This window comes from Macaca nemestrina, chromosome 6 (assembly GCF_043159975.1).
Source record: "Macaca nemestrina isolate mMacNem1 chromosome 6, mMacNem.hap1, whole genome shotgun sequence".
Classification (NCBI taxonomy): Eukaryota; Metazoa; Chordata; class Mammalia; order Primates; family Cercopithecidae; genus Macaca; species Macaca nemestrina.
In genome coordinates this window covers 112,835,099-112,862,167 of record NC_092130.1, presented here as the reverse complement: position 1 = coordinate 112,862,167, position 27,069 = coordinate 112,835,099, and the positions used below count along the sequence as shown (strand labels likewise).

The 27,069-nt window shown below is 37.7% G+C and overlaps 1 protein-coding gene across 8 annotated transcripts in view; it reads left to right on the top strand.

Moving 5' to 3' along the window:
* The window catches only part of LOC105499461 (importin 11), a 229,150-nt gene that overhangs the window by 131,739 nt on the left and 70,342 nt on the right, over window positions 1-27,069 (top strand). For all 8 annotated transcript variants that reach the window (XM_011772019.3, XM_011772017.3, XM_011772018.3 and 5 more), the window contains 3 exons: window positions 6,117-6,212; window positions 6,982-7,095; window positions 18,628-18,749. In XM_011772019.3, coding sequence (XP_011770321.2) covers window positions 6,117-6,212; window positions 6,982-7,095; window positions 18,628-18,749 — 332 coding nt within the window. The remainder of the gene's footprint in view (window positions 1-6,116; window positions 6,213-6,981; window positions 7,096-18,627; window positions 18,750-27,069) is intronic.

Genomic DNA, 27,069 nt, shown 5'->3' with positions numbered 1-27,069 from the left:
TTATTTAGTCTTTCTATGGGGGGAAATAGACTACTACAATTTTAGGGAAAATAATTTGCTAAGATCAAATTAGAGAAACCAAGTTGTTTTACTTTATCCTTTGACCATTTATTGGAAATAAATGCTTAATACATTTATTAAATTTACTTTTAAAACTAAGCACGTGGTTTACACAATGATGTGTATTATCAGCAAGAACTGCATATTTCCGCTGGCTCTTTAAAATAATTAGTAATTATAGTTTGGTTGCTGGGTGCGGTGGCTCATGCCTGTAATCCCAGCACTTTGGGAGGCTGACGTGAGTGGATTACCTGACGTTGGAAGTTTGAGACCAGCCCGACCAACATAGACAAACCCTGTCTTTACTAAAAATACAAAATTAGCCGGGCACGGTGGCGCATGCCTGTAATCCCAGCTACTTGGGAGGCTGAGGCAGGAGAATCACTTGAACCTGGGAGGCAGAAGTTGCGGTGAGCCGAGGTGGTGCCATTGCACTTCAGCTTGGGCAACAAAAGCAAAACTCCATCTCAAAAAAGAAAAAAAAAATTATTTTTACCGGGTGCGGTGGCTCACGCCTGTAATCCCAGCACTTTGGGAGGCTGAGGTAGGCAGTTGATCTCAGGAGTTTGAGACTAGCCTGAGCAACACGGTGAGGCCTGTCTTTACAAAAATTACAAAAATTAGCTGAGCATGGTGGTGTGTGCCTGTAATCCTAGCTACTCAGGAGGCTGAAGTGGGAGGATCTCTTGAGCCCAGGGGTTGGAGGCTGCAGTGAGCCGAGACTGTGCCACTATACTCCAGCCTGGACAATAGAGTGAGACCCCGTTTAAAAAAATAAAAAGAAGAAGAAAATTAATTGTATTTTATTTATTTATTTTGGCTGCTCAGAATAACACAATCTTTTTAAACTTTTTTATTATTGAAAATTCCAAACTAACTTACTACATATCAAAAATCTGTAGTCAAATACATAGTCATTAATTTTGTAACATTTAATACAAATTACAAATTAAGGCAATTTCTCCGTAAGTATGCCAACAGTAGATTATTATTAGGATACAAACACTTGAATTAAGAAATTTGGAGTCAGAGATGGTGGTGTGTGCCTTTAATCCTATCTACTTCAGAGGCTGAGGTTATAAGATTACTTAAGCTGAGGAGTTCGATTCCAGCCTTCCGTGCAACATGACAAGACAGCATCTCTCTTTTTTCCTTTCTTTCTTTCTTTCTTTTTTTTTTTAAGGCAGAGTTTCGCTTTTGCTGCCCAGGCTGGAGTGCAATGGTGTGATCTCAGCTCACCGCAACCTCAAAAAAAGAAAAAGAATGAAAAACTGAGAATCTGATAATATGTGTTTAAGATGGTATTTTTGTACAAATATTGCTATAGCTCAGTCTGTATGTTTGGTTTAAAAATCTTAGAAACTAGATTTTATTATTTAATAAATGGATGTTAAATACTAAAAATATATTCATTATCATGAATAAATTGTATTTTTATGTTAAGGACTATTTTAGGAAAATAGTGCTTTCATTTTACTGCTATATTTGAAGACTGGGCAAACTCTCAAAATTTTTGGCATTTTCCTGTTCTTAGAATTCTAGTATAACAATAACAATAGTTTTTAATATTAGCTCATTTTCATTTTTAGTATCTCTCAGATACCATTTCTTAATATAGTATGCTATATAACATTTTAAATATATTTTTTACTAAATGCCAGTTATACTAATTTCTGACAGTATCTGCAAGTAACTTCTTTGTTCTTTGAAGCAGAAAATTACAATGTTAGGAAAATTGGATAGAGAGCCCAGTATGGTATGCCTGCTTTTGGAGCAAATGGTATAGAGCAAAGAATAGAATTTACTTTATTTTGTGACTCAACATGTTATCTAGAGAAATACAATTATATGATAAAATACTCTAAATTGTTAACATTTCTTTAATTTGAAATTTGTCAATATTATAGCCATACTACTCTGACTTTGAATTCTCATTCTGGTCGTGGTCGTATTAAGCAATGTCAAGCCAAGTTTCTTTTTTTCACTGTGATTAGACGTAAGATGACACAAATATTTTTAAGGTATAACTTATTCTGTAATAATAGTAGCTCATACTAGCACTTAACACGTGCTACACATTCTAAGCATACAAAACATAGATTTTATTTAATCCTTACATAAACATATGATGATAGTACTGCTCTTTTCCCCAGTCTTACAGATGAGAAATTAAATCACAAAGTGGTGAATAATTTTTTCAAGACTGACAGTTAGCATTGGAACCATAATATAACATAGGCGTTTTGACTTTAGGATCTATGCGTTTAATCACTTTGTATACAGTGTAAGCGTAAGTCAAGTAAATTGTTAAATCCTGCATTTTTCACTAAAGTTTTAAGAACACAATCTGTTGCAGGTATATTTTGAAAGGGAATGGGTTTAAAGTGCAAAAGTTCTTTTTGTAATAACAAAATGTTGTCAAAAAACAATTAGTAATGGGTAATTGGATGATTGAAGTACCACATCTTGTTAGGTATACAGTGGAGTACTGTGCATTCCATTAAAAAGAAATGAAGAAAATCTCTATATGAGTTTGAGAATATAAACAAGGAGCGGTGTCTCTAGTTTTCTTCTGTTTAAAAAGTGGAAGAAGGCAGTGGAAGAATAAACCAGGTAATTAAAGTAGCTATCTAGCAAAAAGAGGAGGAGAGGGTGAAACTAGATCTGTCAAGATGTATATCTGTTTTATATTTTAGAGTTTGGAACCATGTAGAGGTAAAGTATGATTTAGGGGGAAAAAATTACTGAAGATACAAAACAGACTGAAACATTTGAATCTAACTGTTATGATGTTGGTGGCATAGTTATTTGAGAAGAATATTTCAAGTCATTTTAATACATAGTATTTCACATGTATATCCCTGGTGGGATGTAATGTTACAACAAAAAAATGTTTGTAATTGCATTCAATAGTGTTATCGTCATCAGTAATATTGGTATTGTTATTTTGAAACTCGTATATGAATAGTAGAAAGAAATAAGGTTATAGGACCTGGCATTTTTCAGTGTAAGAGAAAAAATATAGGACCATTTCGTATGGGTTTCCCACGGGCACCTCAAATTCAGTATATCAGAATGGAATGTCATTATTATTATTGACACCACAATTGTATCCATTTGACCAAACAGGAAAACTAGAAGCAGTGAAAGACTTTTTCACCTTTGGTCCACTGTTCAGCTTTTCTGTATGTTGCCAGTTCTAATTCTGAATTTTCTCTTGATTCTGTCCCATACCCTCTGCACCCAAGTCTGATAATGATATTTTTCTTTCAGAAACTTCTCTAGCTATGGTTCCTGACCTTTTAGACCACAAAAACTCTATTTTATCCCTGAAATATTTGTGTATACGACTATGTTATTTATTTACTCAATCAGATACTGCTTTATGTGGGGATTATTTAATCCTTACATTAATTCTCAATATCCCCTTGCCACAACCCCCTGCTCCCCGCTGCCAAATAAAACTATAAAGATTCCTGTGGATTGGGGCCAGCCACAGCTCTGTATTATTACTATAAATTCTCTTCAAACCGTTTTCTTTTTAAAATTTTAATCAGAATTTTATATGACATAGTTTAGAGTCAACTAGACAGATGTATAATGTTTCTTAAAGAAAAACACTGTAGTCAGCTGTCTTTCTGCCATTTTTCCTTGCTTAGAGACAACCACTTTTATTGTTTGGAGCCAATTGATTCTTTTGTATCTATGATCAGATCTGGAAATAACACCCCTGTGTTATTCCTTCATGAGTTGTTAATTGTAGGCAGTATGTATTGATACCGCCTTTGCACTTCCTCTGTGCCTTCGTCCTCCAAGTAATCAAAATTCAGTGTTTACATCATGATTCCTATATTTCCTATTCAAAGCTGAGACATGTAGTCAGCTGTGTTTACTTCTCCTTTTCTGTACAATCTTTTGTATTCCCTGGAAGTAATACTTACCCTTTTTTTTTGGTATAATTTTTTTTATGTTCACTGAACTGTCTGACAGATGTCCAATATGTTCAGACACATCAAGGATTCTGTTACTTTAATTTTCTTGGGGAAGTCTCTTCAGAGCCATGCTGACTCCCACCTTGGGGCTCCTTCTTTTCCAAGTTTGTAGCTGCTGCTTCTTGTTCCTATTCTGAAATTTTAGAATGAGGCGCCGTGATGTAAGTTTATTTAAATGCATTCTGTTGGGCACTGATGAGCTCTTTTAGTCTGGAAGCAATCTCTTTTAGAGTCTTTATAGAAAATACACTGTCTTTGTTCTCCTGGATTGGGCATCAGTTGTCCAGATACTACAGAGTTGAAAATATGTAGCACTCTGTTTCTTAGACAGACTTTCAACCAGTCTTATTTTCTTTCTTTTTATTTTTAGCTTCCCCTTTCTCCTTCTGAAAAGTGTAAGGTTCTGCTACTTTCTGTGTTTTTTGGAGTAGAGAAAGTGGGGGAAGTTACATGAAGTAAATCTGGTTGCTTCTCAGCTTTCTCCTTTGACACCTTGGGATTCAGCTTTCTCCGACTTAATGAGTCAGTTTCCTCTTGAATTTCTTCTTTCTTGCTTTCAGTGTATGTTTCTCATTCCTCTTGTCCTTTTAAAATTATGTTCCCCCTCTTAAAATTTTTTTTCTATAATTTTAGTAGGGTTTGAGATGGGAGTGAAATTATACATGTATTTAATAATGAGCAGGTGGCCTTACTTTCTACTCACAGATAAATACTGTCTGGTGATATCTGCCTCTATGACTCTCTCAATCTACTAGCTTATCTGTATATTTTCCATGTTAATCTTTTTTTCCCAGATCTAGTTTTGGTGTTTTTTCCCCCAAAAAATAAACTTTATTGAGATAAAATTTTATTGTTTCAAATTTTATCTTCTCTTGCTTTTAATCAGGAATTGATATCTTGTGAACCTGTATCTCTTAGTAGTAGCATATATAGTGCTTACCCCACAGTAAAGTCTTTATATTTTTAATCTTTTATTTGGACATTACCTTCACTTCTTGCTCAAAATTAGAGCAGCAGCAAATGTTATCAACCATGGATGCTACTTGCTTACCTTGGGACTGTTTTGAAATGCTTGGAAGTATTCTTGATGGTCATAATTTTTGGAGTACACTGTTGGCACACAGTAAGCAGACACTGGAAGATGCTAAATCTCCCTCAATGCATGGGATGACTATGCACAGTAAATGGTTCTCTTCATTCAAAATGTCAGTAGTCAATCTTGAGAATCATTGATAGAAGTCATAAGGGAAACTTGGCTCTACCCTGAGGCTATTCCTTGCCCACAACCCTCTCAGATGGTATCTGTTTCCTTCCCCACCTCGCAAGCACTTGGGCTGGAAGTGTGGGGTAAATGTCCTTTTTGGTCCTTTTTGCTGTTTCCTGACCACTGCATTCTTCTCCTCCTAAAACTTAAAACAACAATAAACAAAAAGCCTCCACCCTGCTTTGAATTTCATGCTTACCCATTTTTGTTATAGAAGAAACATCTCACTCATATCAAAATAATTTCTATGTTGTTTTCACATGTAACAATCAATACTCATGACTAACAGTGTAATTATTAATGAAATATGATTTCTAATTTAATAAATATGCAGTATATATGCCACATGCCTTTTTCCTCCAATTTATTGATTGACTTAAATGTGGATTTATTTCTGGGCAGTGAGTATAGGTGTTACTAACTTCCTGTTTAGCTATCAAAAAGCCAATATTTTAAAAATGCCTTTTGCTGCCTCTATTAGTGCATCATTTTTAAGGGTTATTTGTTTAAATTGCAAGGGTAAGAATTACATTAACTGCATGTGATACCTATGTTATTACAATGTGATTAAATACAGTTGTATGCAAGATATATAGCTGTGTGTAAATATATACTTCATATCAAACTGCAATTTTAAAATGGATTACCTTGTAAAAGTGTGTCTGGTGTCGGAATATTGCGTACTCTGCATTCTTAAATTTGGTCTGTGATATTTATTTTAGTGTATTGTTTCCTTACATGTGTTTTTCATAAAGGAATGACTTTCAGTATTATCACCAATGTTTCTTTCTGGGTTTTAGGTTGTAGAAAATGCCCTTAAAGTGAACCCAATATTAGGTCCGCAAATGTTTCAACCGATTTTACCCTATGTTTTCAAGGGTATTATAGAAGGGGAGGTAAGATTTTTCTTTAAGTTCCAAAGGTAGTATTAGACTATAGGATTCTAATTTTAATTACTCTATTAGATGCAGAAGGAAAACTTTTCTTGTCATTTGGATCATATTAAATTACGTTAAATTTTCAGGGCAGTTAGACGCCTTTGTCTTTTCCTGTTCCACACAGGGAAGCATAGATTTTCTTTGACATGTCTCTTTCAAACATATGCATGTATGTTCACACAAAAGTCATTTGAAGTACAGGAATGGTGAATGGCTTAATTCCAATGCTTGACTACTAAGAATATGAGGGGGACAGGATAGTGTTAATGCTGGTATAGACTGAATATGTTAAACCACTGGTTATTTTCTAAGAACAGCTCTCTTAAATAGATCCATAGACCTGTGTGTGTTATGAGTATTTAAAGTAATACAGTGTTGGGAGGCGGAGATTGCAATGAGCCGAGATCATACCACTGCACTCCTGCCTGGGTGACAGAGTGAACTCCATCTCAAAAAAAAAAAAAAAAAAGTAATATATGAAATTGGTAAATATTGTTTCTTTCTCTTTATTGGACATATATATATATATATATGTATAGATAGATGATGCATATAATTCATACATGTATTTAGTAAGTTAGAACTCAGGCAATATTGACAGTTCATTCTAAAGAGAAGTAATATGGAGAATGTTATTTTATATCCATGTTGCTTGTTACTGTGTCAGTGATTGTTTATACTTGTACTATAACACAATTTTACGAGTTTTTTTTTTTTAATTGTACAGAGGTATCCTGTAGTGATGTCCACGTATCTTGGAGTTATGGGTCGAGTTCTACTACAAAACACTAGTTTTTTTTCTTCACTACTTAATGAGATGGCCCATAAATTTAATCAGGAGGTAAGAATCAATGTACTTAAATTTAAGGAAGTCTTTATCTAAATATAAATTAGAAATAGTTTGATGAAATAATGAGTCTTTGTAAAAGTCGCTTTATAATATTTAGACCTTTACATTTTAAATCTTTATGCTATATCAATAATTTGGGATAGAAAAAGGAATCTGTAAGTGGCAGTTGAAACTTACAAATTTTTGTCCTCGCTCAAAATAGGTGATTTTATTCTGCTTAGCCATAGAATATAATGTTGGTTTGTTTATAGCTGCTGTTTTTCTTCACTGATACAGAATCTGAAAACGGGTATTTTGCATGGAGTGATGTAACATCTTTGTATTATTTCTTTAGTTAACTTATTTTTAATGTCACAGATTGAGAGAATTTCTGTTCTGATTATTGTGGAAATGACCTTTTTAGCAAAGGTTTACTTTTAAAAATTGTGACTGATACCTATTACCAGAGTAAGTTTGGAATGGGTTTTTCAGTGAGGTGATTTAAGACTATATATATGATAATTCAAATAAGATTATGCTGTAAGTCATTAATCCGTTTATTAAGATTTATATGATATAGAAGATAGGGTATACTTGACCAGTATATCTACATTGGAGACAATTTTTAAAATCTTTTGGTTTATGGCTGAAAACAAATACAGCTATTTCTAATATAAGGAAATCCAGAATAAGGAAGTACAAATTTTTAAATATATGTAGCTTTTCTAGAATTAGACTAATCAGAGATCCCCACCTTTGTTTTGATAAATAAATAGGGTATATTTTTTATTAGCTTATTAATTTTAATTGAAATGGGATAATACATATTTTTTAGTTCTTTTTTTTTTTTTTTTTTTTTAATTTTTAGTAGAGATGAGGTCTTGCTGTGTCGTCCAAGCTGTTCTCAAATTTCTGAGCTCAAGTGATCTTCCCACCTTGGTCACCCAAAGTGCTGAGATTACCGGATAACTAAAAATATTTAAGAACATAAGAGAGAAAATTAAAATGATCCAGAGGAAACATCAGAATGCCATTACTATGTATTCATTTTCTTGTTTCCATGAGGGGCCTGGTCATGTTTCCAACATTTCTTGAAGTATGTGTCCTTCTTTCCTTGCATTAGTTCATGAAGATTCAATCTGAGGTCACAATGAGTAAATATTTAATCACCAAAGTTACAGATTAATCTCTTAAATTTTTTTAATTGACACATAATAGTTGTAGACATTTATGGAGTACATAGTGATATTTCTATACATACAGTGTATAGTGATCAAATCAGGGTAATTGACATATCTATTACCCCAAACACTTACTATTTCTCTGTATTGGGAACATACAACAGCCTCCTCCTCACTATTTGAAACTATATATTACTGTTAACTGTAGTCATCTTGCAGTGCTATATAGAACACTAGAACTTATTCCTCCTATCTACCTGTGATTTTTTTTATCTTTTAACCAATCTCTCTCTCTCTCTCCCCACTTTCCCCTTACCTTTCCCAGTCTCTAGTAACCACTGTTCTACTGTCTACTTCTTTGAGGTCATATTTTTTAGCTTCTACATGAGAAGTGAGAACATGCAGTATTTATCTTTCTGTTCCTGGCTTATTTCACTTAACATAATGCTCTCTAGCCTCACCCATGTTGCCACAAATGACAGGAATTCATTCTTTTTTGAGATCAAATAGTATTCGTGTGTGTGTGTGTGTGAGCTGTTTTCCGTATCCATTCATCTGTAGATGGGTGCCTAGGTTAATTCCATATCTTGGCTATTCTGAACAGTGCTGTAATAAAGATGAGGGAACAGGTGTCTTTTCAATACAATTCTTTTGGAGATATATATATCCAGTAGTGAGATTGCTGGATCATACAAGAGTTCAATTTGTAGTTTTTTGAGGAAACTCATGATGTTCTCCATAATGGCTATACTAGTTTACATTCCCACCAGTAGTGCCTAAGTTCCCTTTGCTCTACATCCTTTCTAGCATTTGTTATTTTTTGCCTTTTTCATAATAGCCATTCTAACTAGAGTGAGATGATATCTCATTGTGGTTGTGATTTGCACTTCCCTGATGACTATTGATGTTGATCCTTTTTTTGTTTTGTTTTTGAGACAGAGTCTCACTCTGTCACCTAGGCTAGAGTGCAGTGGCACGATCTCGGCTCACTGCAACCTCTGCCTCCCAGGTTCAAGCGATTCTCTTGCCTCAGCCTCCCAAGTAGGTGAGATTACAGACACCCACCACCCTGCCTGGCTATGGGGTTTCACCATGTTGGCCGGACTGGTATCGAACTCCTGACCTCAGGGGATCTGCCCGCCTCGGCTGCCCAAAGTGCTGGGATTACGGGCATGAGTCACTGCGCCTGGCTGATGTTGACCATTTTTTCATGTACCTGTTGACCATCTGTATTTCTTTGTTTGAGAGCTCTTTATTCAAATAATTGTTCTACTTTTAAAATGGATTATTATTTTTATTTAGCTGTTGGTTGAGTTCTTTGTGTATTTCGGAAAGTAATCCTTTGTTGGATGTATAATTTGCAACTATTTTCTCCCATTCTGTGAGATGTCCTTTTACTCTGTTGTTTGTTGCTTTTGCCGTATGGAAGCTTTTTAGTTTGATAGAATCCCGTTTGTCTGTTTTTCTTTTTGTTGCCTATTTTTTTGAGGTTTTATTCATAAAATCTTTTCTCTGACCAGTGTCCTGATGTGTTTTCCCTGTTTTCTTCTAGTAATTTTATATTTGTGGGTCTCACATTTTAAGTCTTTAGTTCATTTAAAGTTGACTTATGTATATCACCAGAGATAGGGGTCTAGTTTCATTCTTCTGCATATGGATATCCAGTTTTTCTAGCACTGTGGTTGAAGTAACTGTTCTTTCTCCATGAATATTCATGCTACCTTTTTCTAAAATCAGTTGGCTGTGAATGTATGGATTTACTTCTGGGTTCTCTGTTCTGTTGGTCTATGTGTGTTTTTATGCTGGTACCATGCTATTTTGGTTACTATATTTGTAGTATATATATTGTATTTGTTATACACACACACGCACACACACTTTTTTTTTTTTTTTTTTGGGAGATGGAGTCTAGCTCTGTGGCCCAGGCTGGAGTGCAGTAGCAGAATCTTGGCTCACTGCAACCACCGCTTCCCAGGCTCAAGCAATTTTCCTGACTCAGCCTCCCCAGTAACTGGGCTTATAGGCACATGCCACCATGTCTGGCTACTTTTTGTATTTTAGTAGAGACGAGGTTTCACCATTTTGGCCAGACTGATCTCGAACCCCTGACCTCAAGTGATCTACCCGCTCTGGACTCCCAAAGTGCTGGGATTACAGGACTGAGCCACTGCACCTGGCTTATGTAGTATATTTTGAAATATGGTGATGTGATGCCTCTAGTTTTGTTCTTTTTCTCAGCGTTGCTTTGGCTATTTGGGATTTTTTTATGGTCCCATACGAATTTTTTTTTTTTCTATTTCTTTGAAGGATATAATTGGTATTTTGATAGCGAATGCATTGAATCTGCAGATTACTTTCGGTGGCATGGTCATTTTAACAGTATTCATTTCACCAGTTCATGAACATGGTATGTCTTTTTTTTTTTTTTTTAACTTTTTTATGTTTTTAAATTTTAAAAATTTGCTGTGTTATTTAAAAATTTTTAGAGACTGAGTCTTACTCTATCATCCAGGCTAGAATGCATGGCACAATCATAGCTCACTGCAACCTCAAACTCTTAGACTCAGGTGATCCTTTCACCTTAGCTTCCCAAGTAAATGTGACTACAGATGCGTGCCACCACACCTGGCAATTTTTTTTTTTTTTTTTTGAGACGGAGTCTTCCTCTGTCGCCCATGCTGGAGTGCAGTGGTGTAGTCTCGGCTCACTGCAAGCCCCACCTCCCAGGTTCACATCATTTTCCTGCCTCAGCCTCCCGAGTAGCTGGGACTACAGGCGCCAGCCACCCCGTCCGGCTAATTTTTTGTATTTTTAGTAGAGATGGCGTTTCACCGTGTTAGCCAGGATGGTCTTGATCTCCTGACCTTGTGATCTGCCCGCCTTGGCCTCCCAAAGTGCTGGGATTACAGGCATGAGCCACTGCAACCGGCCCTACACCTGGCTAATATTTAAAATTTTTTGTAGACATACAGCCTTGCATGTTGCCTAGGCTAGACTTGAACTCCTGGTCTCAAGAGATACTCCTGCCCCTGCCTCACAAAGCACTGGGATTACTGGCATAAGCCACTGTGTCCAGCCACCTTCAGTTTTCTTCTATCTAGTTTTTAATTAAGGAAAAAAAAATGTCATATGAGTCCATATCAACATTTGATCTGATTAAATACAAATGCAATCCAGTGAGATATTAAGTCAGTTAAATGTAATTTAACATTAATATATTTCTTTGGGGTGCTGTTAGCTTTAAAATATTATATCATAATGCAAAAAAAAAATTTACATCTTATTGAGTAATTAAAATGGCTTAGCTTTTGACAGGCATGATGGCAGGCACCTGTAATCCCAGCTCCTTGGGGGACTGAGGCAGGAGAATCGCTTGAACCTGGGAGGCAGAAGTTGCAGTGAGCTGAGATCGCACCACTGCTCTCGAGTTTGGGAGACAGAGCAAGACTGTCTCAAAAATAAGTAAATACATAAAAATAAATAAAATGGCTTAGCTTTGCTTATCATGTAATTAAAGTATCATGTGAGGACTACTCCAGTTACTGCTTGGTAACTTTGAAAGCAAACACATTTTAAGGTTTCAGTGGCCAGGTGTGGTGGCTCATGCCTTGTAATCACAGTGCCTTGAGAAGTCTAGGTGAGAGGATTAAGCCAGGAGCTTAAGACCAGGCTGGGTAACAAAGCGAGACTCCATCTCTACAAAAACTAAAAAAAATTAGAGCCCCGGAATTTGAGGCTGCGTTTAGCTATGATCACTGCACTCCAGACTGGGCAGCAGAACAGGATTCTGTCTCTAAAAAAAAGTTTAAATAGTTTTTTAAAACAAAAAAATTTAAAATGAGAAGTTTTTTAAAAAATGAAGTTTCAGCGATTTTGGTATCATTACCAAAACAACCTACTTTGTATTACTTTTCATTGTCCTTTCCTGCAATTTCCTTTCATCTTCTTTCCATCCTCCTTTATCTTTCCTTTCCTTGCTCTCCTAGTCTTGGATACTCCTTCCACTCCCCCACCCCCAGATTCCTACTGTAATTGGTTTTGATTGTTTGTTTTGTGGCTTTTTTGTAGCTTGTGATTATTTTACAAAACTTCTACTTGATGAGGGCTCAGTATTCTTGTTAGATTTATTCACATGTCCAGCCCTTTCTAAAATCCCTTGGTGCATGAGGATCCTGTCCCCTTGAATATCTTGGGCTTTCGCCTCAGTCACCTAGATCTCATTTGAATTCTTGGCCTCACTTGTGGGTGCCCCTCAATGTGTTATCTAAACATTATTGTCAGTGTCTCTATATCCTTGATAACAACTCTGAGACGGTCATGAGCCCTGTTTTTGTCTGTTTGTTTGTTTGTTTGTTTGTTCTTTGAGACGGAGTTTCAGTCTTGTTGCCCAGGCTGGAGTGCAATGGCACCATCTTGGCTCACTGCAACCTCCGCTTCCCAGGTTCAAGCGATTCTCCTGCCTCAGCCTCCCAAGTAGCTGGGATTACAGGTGCACGCCACCATGCCCGCCTAATTTTGTATTTTTAGTAGAGACAAGGTTTCTCCATGTTGGTCAGGCTGGTCTTGAACTCCCGACTTCAGGTGATCCATCCACCTCAGCCTCCCAAAGTGCTGGGATTACAGGGGTGGGCCACCTTGCCTGGCATGAGCTCTTTCTTGCTTAGGAACTTAAAATATACCCATGGTCTCTCACTTCCCATTGACATATCATTTGTTTTTACAGTACATCAGTAATAGAAATGTAAGGGAAATACTGTCATGCCTCCATCTATAGGCTAGTGGGCTAATCCAGATCTTACAATGCCTATTTGTCCCTCTTTTTCTTCCCAATTCTATATTGTTTTTATATCCACACTTCATTGTGCTGGTACCTAGAATACATTCCTTTCCAGAATGCTGTGTTCTTATTCTGGATTAGACATTTGGTCTTCTGGATTGGACAGCTGGTTTGATATTTGTCATGTTACACTGATGAGGTTTGACTGGTTCGTATGTTTCCTGCATTGTCCATACTCAAACTGTGGCTGAAAAGAACTCTTAGCCCTCTCTTCTCTGCCTTCTATTTTTTTGTTTGTTTTTTCATTTGTTGGGCTAGAATTATAGTAAGTCACCTAGAACTTTATACCAAGGCTCAACGTACTGTGGTTTTAGAAATCTGTTCTGAATCTCTGTTAAACTAATTATAAATTCTGCAGCCCAGAACTGATATTCAGCTGATAGGTGTCAATGTGGTCATACCAGTTGTTAAAATATTGACATAAATCCTGCAAATTAGCAAACAGGGTAAAAAGTGGCTTTGATAAGTGTTACAATTAATGGTAAAATTTTACTATAAAAATTGAGCAGTCCTTTTAAATATTGTAAACACATGTTTTGAATCTGCAGGAGTACAGTGAAGAAATTTTTATCAATAATAAACTATCAATAATCTGCAGTTTAGGACATCTTCTGGTATATTTAACAATTTTAAAAGTCTTCAATAACTGCTGTAAATATAGGATTCAGTGCAAACTAAAATTGGTATTTATTCCTGGAATAAAGAAACTTTTACTATTTCAACAAAAATATAGTGGCTTACTATTGCTAGTAATATAAAGTTTGGGAGCAAAGATGCTTAAGAATTATTAGGAGTTGAAGGGTCTAAATTATATTTTATCAGAATGTCCGTTATTTCCTATTAAAATTCCACTGGCAAAAGTAAAGAATTTTTGCAACAATCAGGGAAAAAAGTAAAGGACCATAATGAATTGACAATAGACAGTTGTGTTTGATTTTTTAACTGTCAAAATGAACAAAAAGCATTTAAATACTATCAGCATTTTCTCAATACCATTTACTATGTAGTTTTAATAGAATATTTGAAGGGATAAAATATTTAATAAAAATACCAGAAAATTATTAGTATGAGAGTATTATTACATTCTAGATTTGTTTCTGACATCTTAGAAAACTTGTGTAGGCATACTTGATATTGTGAGTTTGGTTACAGACTACCACAATAAAGTGAGTATCTTCATAACATAAGTCATACAAATTTTTTGGTTTTCCAATGCATATAGTTATAATTACACTATACTGTAGTATATTAATAGTGTGCAATGGTATTATGTCTAAAGTAACAATGTATGTACCTTAATTAAAAATAATTTATTGCTAGAAAATTCTAGTGATCTCAGCCTTCAGTGAATGTTTTTGCTGGTAGATGGTCTTGCCTTGATAGTGATGACTGCTGGCTGATCAGGGTGGTGGTTGCTGTAGGTGTGGGCTGCTGTCACAGTTTCTTAAAATAAGACAAATGAAGTTTGCTGCATCAATTGACTCTTCCCTTCACGAATGAGAGGATTGACTCCAGTTTTGACAAAAATTCTACTAGAGACTAAATGGTCCTCAGAGAGCAAGAAAAGGAAAAATAAAAGAGGATGGAAGGAAGTTGCAGGCAAAGGATAAAGAACAGTAGGTTGTTTTGGTAGTGATAACAGAATCACTGAAACTTCATTTTTTTTAATGATGACGATGGACTATTTGGTCCTCAGTAGAAATTCTGTCACAATTGGAGTCAATCCTCCCAGATTCTGCTGCTACTTTATTAAGTTTATGTAATATTCTAAATCATTCGTTGTTATTTTAGCAGTGTTCACAGCATCTTCACCAGGAGTAGATTCCATCTTAAGAAACCACTCTTTGTTTTTGTTTTTTGCTCATCCATAAGAAACAATTCGTCATGGCTGGGCGTGGTAGCTCACACCTGTAATCCCAGCATTTTGGGAGGCCGAGGTGGTGGATCACCTGAGGTCCGGAACTTGAGACCAGCCTGGCCAATATGGTGAAACCCTGTCTCTACTAAAAATACAAAATTAGCCAGGCATAGTAGCACATGCCTGTAATCCTAGCTACTTGGGAGGCTCAGGCAGGAGAATTGCTTGAATCCGGGAGGCGGAGGTTGCAGTGAGCTGAGATCCCGCCATTGCACTTCAGCCTGGGCAACAAGACTGAAACTCTGTCTCAAAAAAAAAAAAAAAAAGAGAGAGAAAAGCAACTCCTAATCTGTTCAAGCTTTATCATGAAATTGTAAAACTTTAGTCACATCTTGAGGTTTCACTTCTAACTGCAGTTTTCACTATTTCCCCCATATCTGCAATTATTTCTCCAACAAAGTCTTGAACTCCTCAAAATCATCCATCAGAGTTGGAATCAAGTTATTCCAAACTCCTGTTAATGTTGATGTTTTGACCTCCTCCCATGGGTCACAGATGTTCTTAATAGCACCTGGAACGGTGAATTCTTTCCAGAAGGTTTTCAATTGACTTTGCGTAGATCCATCTGAGAAATCACTCCCTATGGTAGCTATAGCGTTATGAAATGTATTTCTGAAATAATAAGACTGAAGTTTGAAATGACTTCCTGATCTGTGAGTTGCAGAATAGATGTTGTGTCAGCAGGCATACAAACAACAACATTAATCTCCTGTACATCTCCATCAGAGCTCTTGGGTGACCAGGTTCATTGTCAGTGAACAGTAATATTTTGAAAGAAATCTTTTTTTTTTTGAGCCATAGGTCTCAAAAGTGGGCTTAAAATAGCAGCAAACCATGCTGTAAGCAGATATGCTGTCATCTAGGATTTGTTGTTCCATTTAGAGAGCTCGGGCAGAGTAGGTACAGAGTAATTCTTAAGGGATTTAAGATTTTTAGAATGGTAAATAAACATTGGTTTGAACTGAAAGTCACCAGCTACATTATCTCCTAATAAGAAAGTCAGTCTGTGGACACGTTGATGCTTTGAACCCAGTCCCTGACTTCTCCTCCCTAGGTGTGAAAGTCCTGGATTGCATCTTCTTCCAGTAGAAGGCTGTTTCATTTACATGGAAAACTTGTTGTTTAGTGTAACCACTTTCCTCAGAGATCTTAGCAAGATCTGAATAACTTGCTGCAGTTTCCACATCAACACTTGTTGCTTCGCCTTCCACTTTTATCTTATGGAGGTGGCTTTTGTTGTTGTTGTTGTTGTTGAGACGGAGTCTGGCTCTGTCACCCAGGCTGGAGTGCAGTCACACGGTCTCGGCTCACTGCAGCCTCCGCCTCCCGGGTTCAAGCAATTCTCTGCCTCAGCCTCTCAAGTAGCGGGGATTATAGGCGCCCACCACCACGCCTGGCTAATTTTTGTATTTTTAGTAGAGATGGGGTTTTACCATCTTGACTAGGCTGGTCTTGAACTCCTGACCTTGTGATCCACCTGCCTTGGCTTCCCAAAGTGCTGGGATTTCAGGCGTGAGCCACTGCACCCAGCTGGCTTCTTTTATTAAACCTCATGAACCATCCTCTGCTGTCTTCACACTTTTTTTCTGCAGCTTTCTCCCCTCATTCAACCTTCATAGAATTAAAGAGAATTAGAGCCTTGTTTTGGATTAGGCTTTGGCTTATGAGAATGTTGTGACTGATTTGATCCTCTATGCAGACTAATGGAACTTTCTCCATGTCAGCAGTAAGGCTGTTTTGCTTTTTTATCATTTATATGTGCACTGATGTAGCACTTCTAATTTTCTTCAAGAACTTTTCCTTTGGATTAACAGCCTGTTTGCATCAAGAGGCCTTTCAGCCTATCTCAGCTTTTGACATGTCTTTCTCACCAAGCTGAATCATTTCTAGCTTTTGGTTTAAAGTGAGAGATGTGTGACTACCTTTAACTTGAACACTTAGAGGACATGGTAGGATTATTAATTGGCCTAATTTTTTTTGCAGGGGGTGGATGGAGTCTCATTGTGTCACCCAGGCTGGATGGAGTGCAGTGTTGCGATCTCGGCTCACTGCAACCTCCGCCTTCCAGGTTCAAGAGATTCTCCTGCCTTAGCCTCCCAAGTAGCTGGGACTACAGGTGCATGCCACCACGCCCAGCTAATTTTTGTATTTTTAGTAGAGACAGGGTTTCACCATGTTGGCCAGGATGATCTCGATCTCTTGACGTCATGATCTGCCCACCTCATCCCCCCAAAGTGCTGGGATTACAGGCGTGAGCCACCACGCCTGGCTGATGTAGTTTCAATCTATGTGATCAGTACGCTTGATGGCATTTTACCTCATAGATCCTATAGAGACAGAACCAGTAGAGTGTGTGTTTGCAAAAGGGCCATGTATTCAAAATGGCTCTTAAACGCTGAAGGGCCCTAGAAAGCAGAGAACAAGGTAGACTAGTGCAGTTTGTCAGCAAAGGATGTTTTACTGGGAGAACTGAGAGCAGAAGGCGGCAGCAAGATAGGTAGATATTCGCACTGCTACTTCCAGACCCTCAGGTTTATTATATTTTATAGGGAATTGGTGTATGTGCTCCAGAATATGCAAGAATGCCATGTGCAGCATAGCCTATAATGAGTGTAGTAAAGTCAAGATTGCTTTGTCCTTACACTAGGGACAGTAAATAAAGCAGAAATCAGGAGGCCTTCCCAGGACTAGGGCTAATCAGAAGCCATCATATTGCATTAGCATTCAAGATGGAGTCATTTTTGTCTCCACAGTTAGATTAAAGAATTGACGTACATAATTGTGGGGCTGGTAAGTCTGAATTTTATATAGCAGGCTGGAAACTCAGGCAGGATTTCTGTTACAGTCTTGAGGCAAAATTTCTTCTTTCCTGGGCATACTGTTTTTGCTCTTAGGATTTTCAATGAATTGGTTGAAGCCCACTCACATTATCTAGGGCATTCTCCTTTATTTAGCATCAACTCATTGTAAATGTTAATCACATCTATATAATACTGTCACAGCAACATCTAGCCTAGTGTTGGATCAAACTACTGAGCACCTTAGCCCAGCAGAGTTTATACATAAAATTAGCCATCACGTTCTGTATTTTGTTGATTTGTTTTAGCATCATTTTTAGTGTAGCACGCAAATGTCTTAGGAAATAATTGATTTGTTTTCCTTTGAAACTCTGCAGTTTGAGGTTGCAACTTGTCCTCCCCTCTGAGAGTAGCAGCAAATTAGTCTAGCAAATTAGAGAACATTCAACAATAATCATCCAGTTGAATAAACTATAAGTACAAGTTGACAATTTTGAAAAATGCGTTTATTTTTTCGTTGTACCTGATTGGCAGTGATTTATTAAATGATATTACTAAAATCACTCATGGGCTACTTACATGTTTTGAATAAGTCTACTTAGCTCTCAGGATTAATTAGAGTCAGTTTCTGGTTATGCTCAAATTATCAGTTTCCAGCTCATGACTTACCCCCAGTTCAGGTATTCCAGTTCTGTGGTTTACTGTAATTGAATTTTAACCATGACTTATGAGGCTTTAGCCTTTAAAAGTATTTACCCACAAGTAAAACATATTTTAGGTATTTTGAGATGCCTCCTCCTCTTGTTTCAGATGGACCAGCTTTTGGGAAATATGATTGAAATGTGGGTCGATCGAATGGACAACATTACCCAGCCTGAAAGAAGGAAACTTTCAGCTTTGGCTTTGCTCTCTCTTCTGCCATCTGATAATAGGTGAGGAAATGTTTTCTTAAAATTTGTTTCTTTCAAGCATCAAAATGTAAACACTATTTTTGGCCATCAGTATGGCTGTGTGTTGCTAGGCAGTGGTACTTTTTTCTATATGGATGTGAATTTTGTTAGCTGATGATGACGTGGTAAGTGTTGGTCCAGATCCAGAAAGCACTTAGTGAGATAGGTACTCTTGGGACTGTGGGTGCTCTAGTTTATTTTGGTTATATTCATTTTACAAATTTATTTCATTCTTGTCTGAATTTCCATTTTTTATAATAACTATGTTTTATTAGACTAATCTTCAGTCCTCTTTTTACATAGACATATTAAATATCTAACATTTCAAAGTCAATAGCACTTCATAAAGTGTGTTATAAAGTATGTTAATTGAAGAGTATTATTAGTTTTGTTTTCTTTTTATTTTGGATTATTTATAAGGAAGTTTGCAAGTTGTTTTTTTCTTCTAAAAATTCTCACTCCCATAAAGCAAATACAAAATGCTTTGGTTTGGTCATTTAAAGAAGAATATATTGCTTCGTTTCAATTCCTATTTTGCGGAGTTTGGCATGAAATACTTTTAAAAATACTTTGACAGTCAGTACTTAGTTCTCATTCACACTGTGTAGATTTTTTAAAGTGATGGCAGGTATATAAATAACATAGAGCTTGATTGGTGAATCTTCCTCATTACATTTTTCTGGACAACTGCACATGGATGCGGTATGGGACATTGTTTATACTTTTGGCTTAGTCAGCCTGATTGAGTTTCATATCATTGTACACACCTGGAGTCCCCTTCTTTTTCATAGCAAATTTTTGAAATTTTAGTGCATGGTCAGCACATTTCTTTTTTTTTTTTTTGAGACGGAGTCTCCCTGTGTCACCCAGGCTGGAGTGCAGTGGCGCGATCTCGGCTCACTGCAAGCTCCGCCTCCCAGGTTCACGCCATTCTCCTGCCTCAGCCTCCGAGTAGCTGGGACTACAGGCGCCCGCCACCACGCCCGGCTAGTTTTTTGTATTTTTAGTAGAGACGGGGTTTCACCATGTTAGCCAGGATGGTCTCGATCTCCTGACTTTGTGATCCACCCGCCTCGGCCTCCCAAAGTACTGGGATTACAGGCTTGAGCCACCGCGCCCGGCCATGTCAGCACATTTCTTGAAACCCACTTCATGGATGCACTTATGAATGTTTATTCTCAGGTCACCACCTTGTTAATGGCGTGACAGCCCTTTTTGCTGCCCTTCTGTATCAAAGCCATTATGCTGGGCCCCTATTTTTTTGTACTTTTAATTCTAAAGGCTTAAAAGCAGGTCTCAGGGCCTGATGTTGTGTTAAAAGAATAATGGTACTACATTAGATCTTTATGTCTTACAGCAGCAATCCCCAGCCTTTTTGGCACCAGGGACCTGTTTTGTGGAAGAAAATTTTTCCATGATCTGGGGGAGGGGAAGGGAATGTTTTCGGGATGAAGCTATTCCACCTCAAATCATCAGGCATTAGATTCTCATAAGCAGTGTGCAACCTACATCCTACATCCCTCACATGCACCGTTCACAATAGGGTTACCACTCCTATGAGAATCTAATGCTGCCACTGATCAGACAGGAGGCGGAGCTCCGACGGTAATGCTTGCTTTTCCTCTGCTCACTTCCTCCTATGCAGCTTGGCTCCTAACAGACCATGGACTGATACCACTCCATGGTCCAGGGGTTGCGGAACCCTGTCTTAGGGAATTTTTAGAGCATATACATCCTAGTGATAAATTAGTGATGTAAGTCCAGTTTTAGAAATCCTTATTTGTTCTTTATGTATTATTTACTTCTACTATGGTAATTTGTATTAAGGATATATATAATTATTTTGTCTCAACATCATAACAATAGATAATACTTACCAAATGCCATATACTTTCCTAAGTGCTTTATGTTGATAATTTAATTCTTAAAACAGCCTGATGAGGTATAGACATGATTATCCCTTCTCACAGAGCAAACAATTACTTAAAAATGTTAAGTAACATTTGTAAGGTAAGAGATCTAGCATTTGGCATGGTATAAGCCAGTTTGAATCTGGACTACTTCACACCAGGAATGCCTCTTTTAACCACCAGATGATATTGCTCCCCAGCTGGACACGCACAAGGTGAACAGATTTCCTCGCTATGAAATGGTGTGGCATGTTACTTATTTTTGATAAATAAGCCAAATTTAAGCTACCTACATTTTAACTCATTAGTGTTTCTCTCAGTGGAAAAAAAGTGGCATGAAAATTATTGAAGTTTTTAATATTGAAATGTTAAAGAACATAGTCTTTGGTAGTAGTCAGCACTCTAAATGTTTGTTAGATACATTAATGAATGAAAAAAAATGAGTTAATAAGACATGTTAGAGTTTTCTCCAAGATAAAGTACTGAGATTATTGAAAGAAAGCTAGAAACGGTGGAGGTTAAGTTTAGAAAGATATCTAATTGTATCAGAAAAATTTGTTTTACATTTTTAGTGAGAATACTGTTTGCTTCAACATATAATATTATGTAAGTGTGTGGTTGTTCAGAACTATTTTTCACATGTAAGTTGTGGAAATTTAATATAGGTTGAGTATCCTTAATCCAAAATGTTTCAGATTTTGGATTTTTGGGATTTTGAAATATTTGCATATATGCAACAAGATATTTTGGGGATGGAACTCAAGTCTAAATGTGAAATTTATTTATATTCCATATACACCTCATATAGTCTGAAGATAATTTTATACAGTATTTTAAATAATTTTGTATATGAAACAAAGTACTTGTATGAAATTTTCCACTTGTAGCAGTATTCTGGCACTCAAAAAAATCTCAGATTTGGGCCATTTCAGATTTTTGGATTAGGGATGCTCAATCTATAGTTGGGCATCTGTAAGAAAAATTAATACTTAGACTGGGACTTAAGTCAACTTATATAAATTGAGGGATAGGACTTTATTAAGACTTGAATTTCTCTTAAACACTGGAATTTTAAATTTAAAAGTTGTGAGGTGCCTTGTGATGGAAGATCAGATACAATTTTTGTTTTTAAAATGAAATACAAATCTGATGGGCACTAGCAAACTCACGTCATTTTTAAGGGTACTGAGAAAGTCTTGAATAATGTGGTACTAGAATTTTAAAGAATAATGATTTAACTTCATAATATCCTTAATAGACTAGTGATGAAACGTTGATACAGAAAATCTGTATCAACCTGTAACAATCTGAAAAAAAAAAAAGAAAACACCTTTATTGCACTAGAAATTTGGCACATAGTAATTGGCTTGTGACTTAGGAAGATTTAGTCACATGCTCTAGTGGAACGTGCTGATATTCAAGTCAGCAGTATTATTGTTTCCTATTTGTAACCTTTCTTCTAGTTAACTACATAGTTGTTGGAGTTTGGGGAGATTTTTCCTCTTTTGCATCCCCAATGATGATTTCTTCTTTTTCTACCTAATAGTAATTTCCTATTCTTGTGTTTCTTTTAGATTTTGCAGCATACCATTTCCTTTTCCCAAAATAAGGCATGTCTAAAGTATGATTTTGATGATTTTAAAAGTCAGGCTAAATTGGGAAATGTCATTTTTTCCTCCTTTTATTATGATGGCATTTGGGTCCAGATGATTATTTTTTATGGGAGGGTGTCCTGTGCATTGTAGGATGTTTAGCATCATCCGTGGCCACTACCTACCAGATGCCAGTAGCACTCTCCCCTTCCTCCCCCACTCAAGTCACGACAATTGAAAATATCATCAGACATTGCCATTAGATATTCCTGGGGACAAATTGCCCCCAGTTTAGAACCACGACCCTAAAGAATGACCATTTGGGAAATGGTTAAACTCTTTTACTCTAATCCACTACTTTTGGCTAAGAAATTTGGTGAAGACTACAGACTTTAGGGCCACACTCAAATCCCAGGGCCACCAGTCACTTGCTAATGACCATGGTCAAGTTACTCAACTCCCTGTGTCTGTTTCCTTGTTCTTAAAATGGGGGTACTAATAGTATCTTTCTAATGAGGTTGTTGTAAGGATTAAGATTGAGTTTATATATGTAAGGTCAAACTGTCTACATAGATGGAATTAACTGTCCTTATTTCATCCTCTTCTTTTTCTCATCCATGTAATGCAGTACCTAATTCTAAAAGATGATTTGAATGGGAAAGATGGGTTTTTGCATCTGAAATACATAGTAAGTTTTGTATTAAGAAAATGGACCTAAAGAAATAACCAAATTCAGGCCAGGCTCAGTGGGCTCGTGCCTGTAATCCCAGCACTTTTGGAGGCCGAGGCAGGCAGATCACTTGAGGTCATGACTTTGAGACCAGCCTGGGCCAACATGGTGAAACCCTATATTTACTAAAAATACAAAGATTAGCTAGGTGTGGTGTCACATGCTTATAATTCTAGCTACTCAGGAGGCTGAGGCAGGAGAATTGCTTGAACCCGGGAGGCAGAGGTTGCAGTGAGCCAGTATGCGCCACTGCACTCCAGCCTGGGCAACAGAGTGAGACTTTCTCAAGGAAAACACAATAAAACTGATGACAACTTTAATTTTGATTTTGAAGAAAAGAAACTAACACCAAACACTCTTCACATCATTCCCCCACATTTTGATATTTTGATGTCTCAGTTTACATCTTTTTTATATTGCCATTTCTTTTTTTTTTTTTTGAGACGGAGTCTCACTCTGTCGCCCAGTCTGGAGTGCAGTGGCCTGATCTCAGCTCACTGCAAGCTCCGCCTTCCGGGTTCATGCCATTCTCCTGCCTCAGCCTCCCGAGTAGCTGGGACTACAGGCACCCGCCACCTCGCCCGGCTAGTTTTTTGTATTTTTTTAGTAGAGACGGGGTTTCACCGTGTTAGCCAGGATGGTCTCGATCTCCTGATCTCGTGATCCGCCCGTCTCAGCCTCCCAAAGTGCTGAGATTACAGGCTTGAGCCACCGCACCCGGCCGCCATTTCTTTTTTTTTTTTTTTTAATTTATTTTTTATTATTATTATACTTTAAGTTCCAGGGTACATGTGCATAACGTGCAGGTTTGTTACATATGTATACTTGTGCCATGTTGGTGTGCTGCACCCATCAACTCGTCAGCACCCATCAACTCGTCATTTACATCAGGTATAACTCCCGATGCAATCCCTCCCCCCTCCCCCCTCCCCATGATAGGCCCCCGTGTGTGATGTTCCCCTTCCCGAGTCCAAGTGATCTCATTGTTCAGTTCCCACCTATGAGTGAGAACATGCGGTGTTTGATTTTCTGTTCTTGTGACAGTTTGCTAAGAATGTTTCCAGCGTCATCCACGGCCGCCATTTCTTAACAAATTATTGATTTTTCTTTTTTCTTACTTTAATTTCCTGGATACAAGTACAGAACGTGTAGGTTTCAGCCCATCATCTAGGTTTTAAGCTCTGCATACTAGCTATTTGTCCTAAAGCTCAATCTCCCCTCGCCCCCCACCCCCACAAACTGGCCTGCGTGTGTGGTGTTCCCCTCCTTGTGTCCATGTGTTCTCATTGTTCAACTCCCACTTATGAGTGAGAGCACGCAGTGCTTGGTTTTCTGTTCCTGCGTTAATTGCTGAGGACGATGGCTCCCAGCTTCATCCATGTCCCTCCAAAGACATGATCTCATTCCTTTTTATGGCTGCATAGTATTCCATGGTGTATATGTACCACATTTTCTTTATCCAGTCTGTCATTGATGGGCATTTGGGTTGGCTCCCATGTTTTTGCTATTGTAAATAGTGCTGCAAGAAACAAACATATGCATGTGTCTTTATAGTAGAATGATTTGTATTGCTTTTGGTATATACCCAGTAACGGGATTGCTGGGTCAAATGGTATATCTGGTTCTAAATCCTTGAGGAATTGCCACACTGTCTTCCACAATCATTGAACTAATTTACATTCCCACCAACAGTGTAAAAGCGTTCCTATTTCTCCTCAGCCTCTCCAGCATCTATAGTTTCTTGACTTTAATTGCCGTTCTGACTGGCATGAGATGGTATCTCATTGTGGTTCTGATTTGCATTTCTCTAATGATCAGTGATGATGAGCTTTTTTTCATATGTTTATTGGGTGCATAAATGTTATTTTTCTTATTAATAGTTTTGTTTTGGCTAGGCACAGTGGCTCATGCCTGTAATCTCAGCACTTTGGGAGGCCGAGGCAGGCAGATCACTTAAAGCCAGGAGTTCGAGACCAGCCTGGGCAACATGGCAAAACACCATCTCTACTGAAAAACAATTCAGAAAATTAACTGGGTGTGTTGGTGCATGCCTATAATCCCAGCTACTCCGGAGGTTGAGGCGCAAGAATCACTTGAATCCGGGAGGCAGAGGTTACAGTAAGCCGAAATCGTACCCCTGCGCTCCAGCCTGGGTGACAGAGCAAGACTCTTGTCTCAAAAAGAAAAAAAGAGTTTTGTCTTTGTCTTTATAATTCATAAAGATATGAGTGATATACTTGCCACAATTAGAGTATTATTTTGAATTTTTGTCTGTGTAGTTTAAAAAGAATTTTTTTTTTTTTTTTTTTTTTTTTTTTTTAGTGGCAGGGTCTAGCTTCTATTGTTCAGGCAGGCCTTGATCTCCTGGGCGTGAGTAATCCTTCCAACTCAGCCTCCTGAGTAGCTGGGACTGCAGGCATGGACCACCATAGCTGTGTAGTTAACCTTTACCAGAGAATTTTATCCATCCAGATGTTTTCTTGTTACATTTTACCACTGTTAGCAGTTTTTGTAAGACAGGCCTGTGGTGATGAATTCCCTCAGCTTTTATCTGTCTAAGAAGGTCTCTATCTGTTCTTCATGTTTGGAGTATGTTTCTGCTGGTTACAGTATTCTTGGTTGCCCCTTTCTTTCCTTCAGTACTTTGAATATGTCGACCCCTCCTGACCTAGAAGATTTTCACTGAAAGGTCTGCTGCCAGATGTGTTGGAGCCCCCTTATATGTTACTGGTTTTATTGCTGCTTTTAGGATCCACTCTTTGTGACCTTTGAGAATTAAATTATTATATATATGTCTTGGAATCATCTTATGTGGGTTGAATCTCCTTGGTGGTCTTTGACCCTCTTGTCCCTGAATATTTATATCTTCCTCTGGATTTGGAAAATTTTGTATTACTATTATTTTTTTACTATTTCTGCCCCTTGCTCTCTCCCTCTTGAAGGTCAGTGACTCTTACATTTGCTTTTTTTTTTTTTTTTTTTTTTTAAGGTGGAGTTTCACTCTTGTTGCCCAGGCTGCAGTGCAATGGCACGATCTCAGCCCACTGCAACCTCTGCCACCTGGGTTCGAGCAATTATTCTGCCTCAGCCTCCCGGGTAGCTAGGATTACAGTGATGTACCACCACACCCAGCTAATTTTGTATTTTTAGTAGAGATGGGGTTTTGCCATGTTGGTCAGGCTGGTCTTGAACTCCTGACCTAAGGTGATCCACCCACCTCAGCCTCCCAAAGTGCTGGGATTATAGGTGTTAGCTACTGCACCTGGCTACATTTGGTCTTTTGATGCTGTCCTATAGATCTCATAAGCCTTATTCATTTCTTTTCAGTTTTTCTCCTCCTTTGATTGCGTTTTCTTTCTTTTTCTCTTTTGACTGATTGATTGATTGAGACAGGGTCTTACTCTGTTGCCCAGGCTGAAGTGCAGTGGCACGATCATGGCTCACTGCACCCTCAACCTCCTGGGGTCAAGCGATCCTCCTTCCTCAGTCTCCCAGTTAGCTGGGAGTACAGGTGCATACCACCACACCTGGCTAATTTTTGTATTTTTTGTAGAGATGGGGTTTTGCCATGTTGCCCAGTCTGGTCAGACCCGTGAGCTCAAGCTATCCACCCACCTCAGCCTCCCAAAGTGCTGGGATTACAGATGTGAGCCACCACACCCAGGCTGACTGTATTTTCAAATATTCTGTCTTCTACCTTACTGATTTTTTTCTTCTGCTTGATCAGTTTTGCTGTTGAGATCTTCTAATGTATTTTTCAGTTTGTCCGTTGTTTTTTCACCCCCAGTATTTCCGTTTGATTTTTTAAAAAATAAAAATGCAAAAAATTAGCAGGGTGTGGTGTTGCACATGTGTAATCCCAGCTACTTGGGAGGCTGAGGCAGGAGACTCACTTGAACCCAGGAGGCAGAGGTTGCAGTGATCCAAGATCGTGCTGCTGCACTTCAACCTGAGCGACAGGGTGAGACTCTGTCTCCCAAAAAAAAAAAAAAAAATCAATATATTTGTTAAATTTTTTGGTAAGTTTCTGAACTGATTTTCTGTGTTTTCTTGAAATTTGTTGAGCTTCC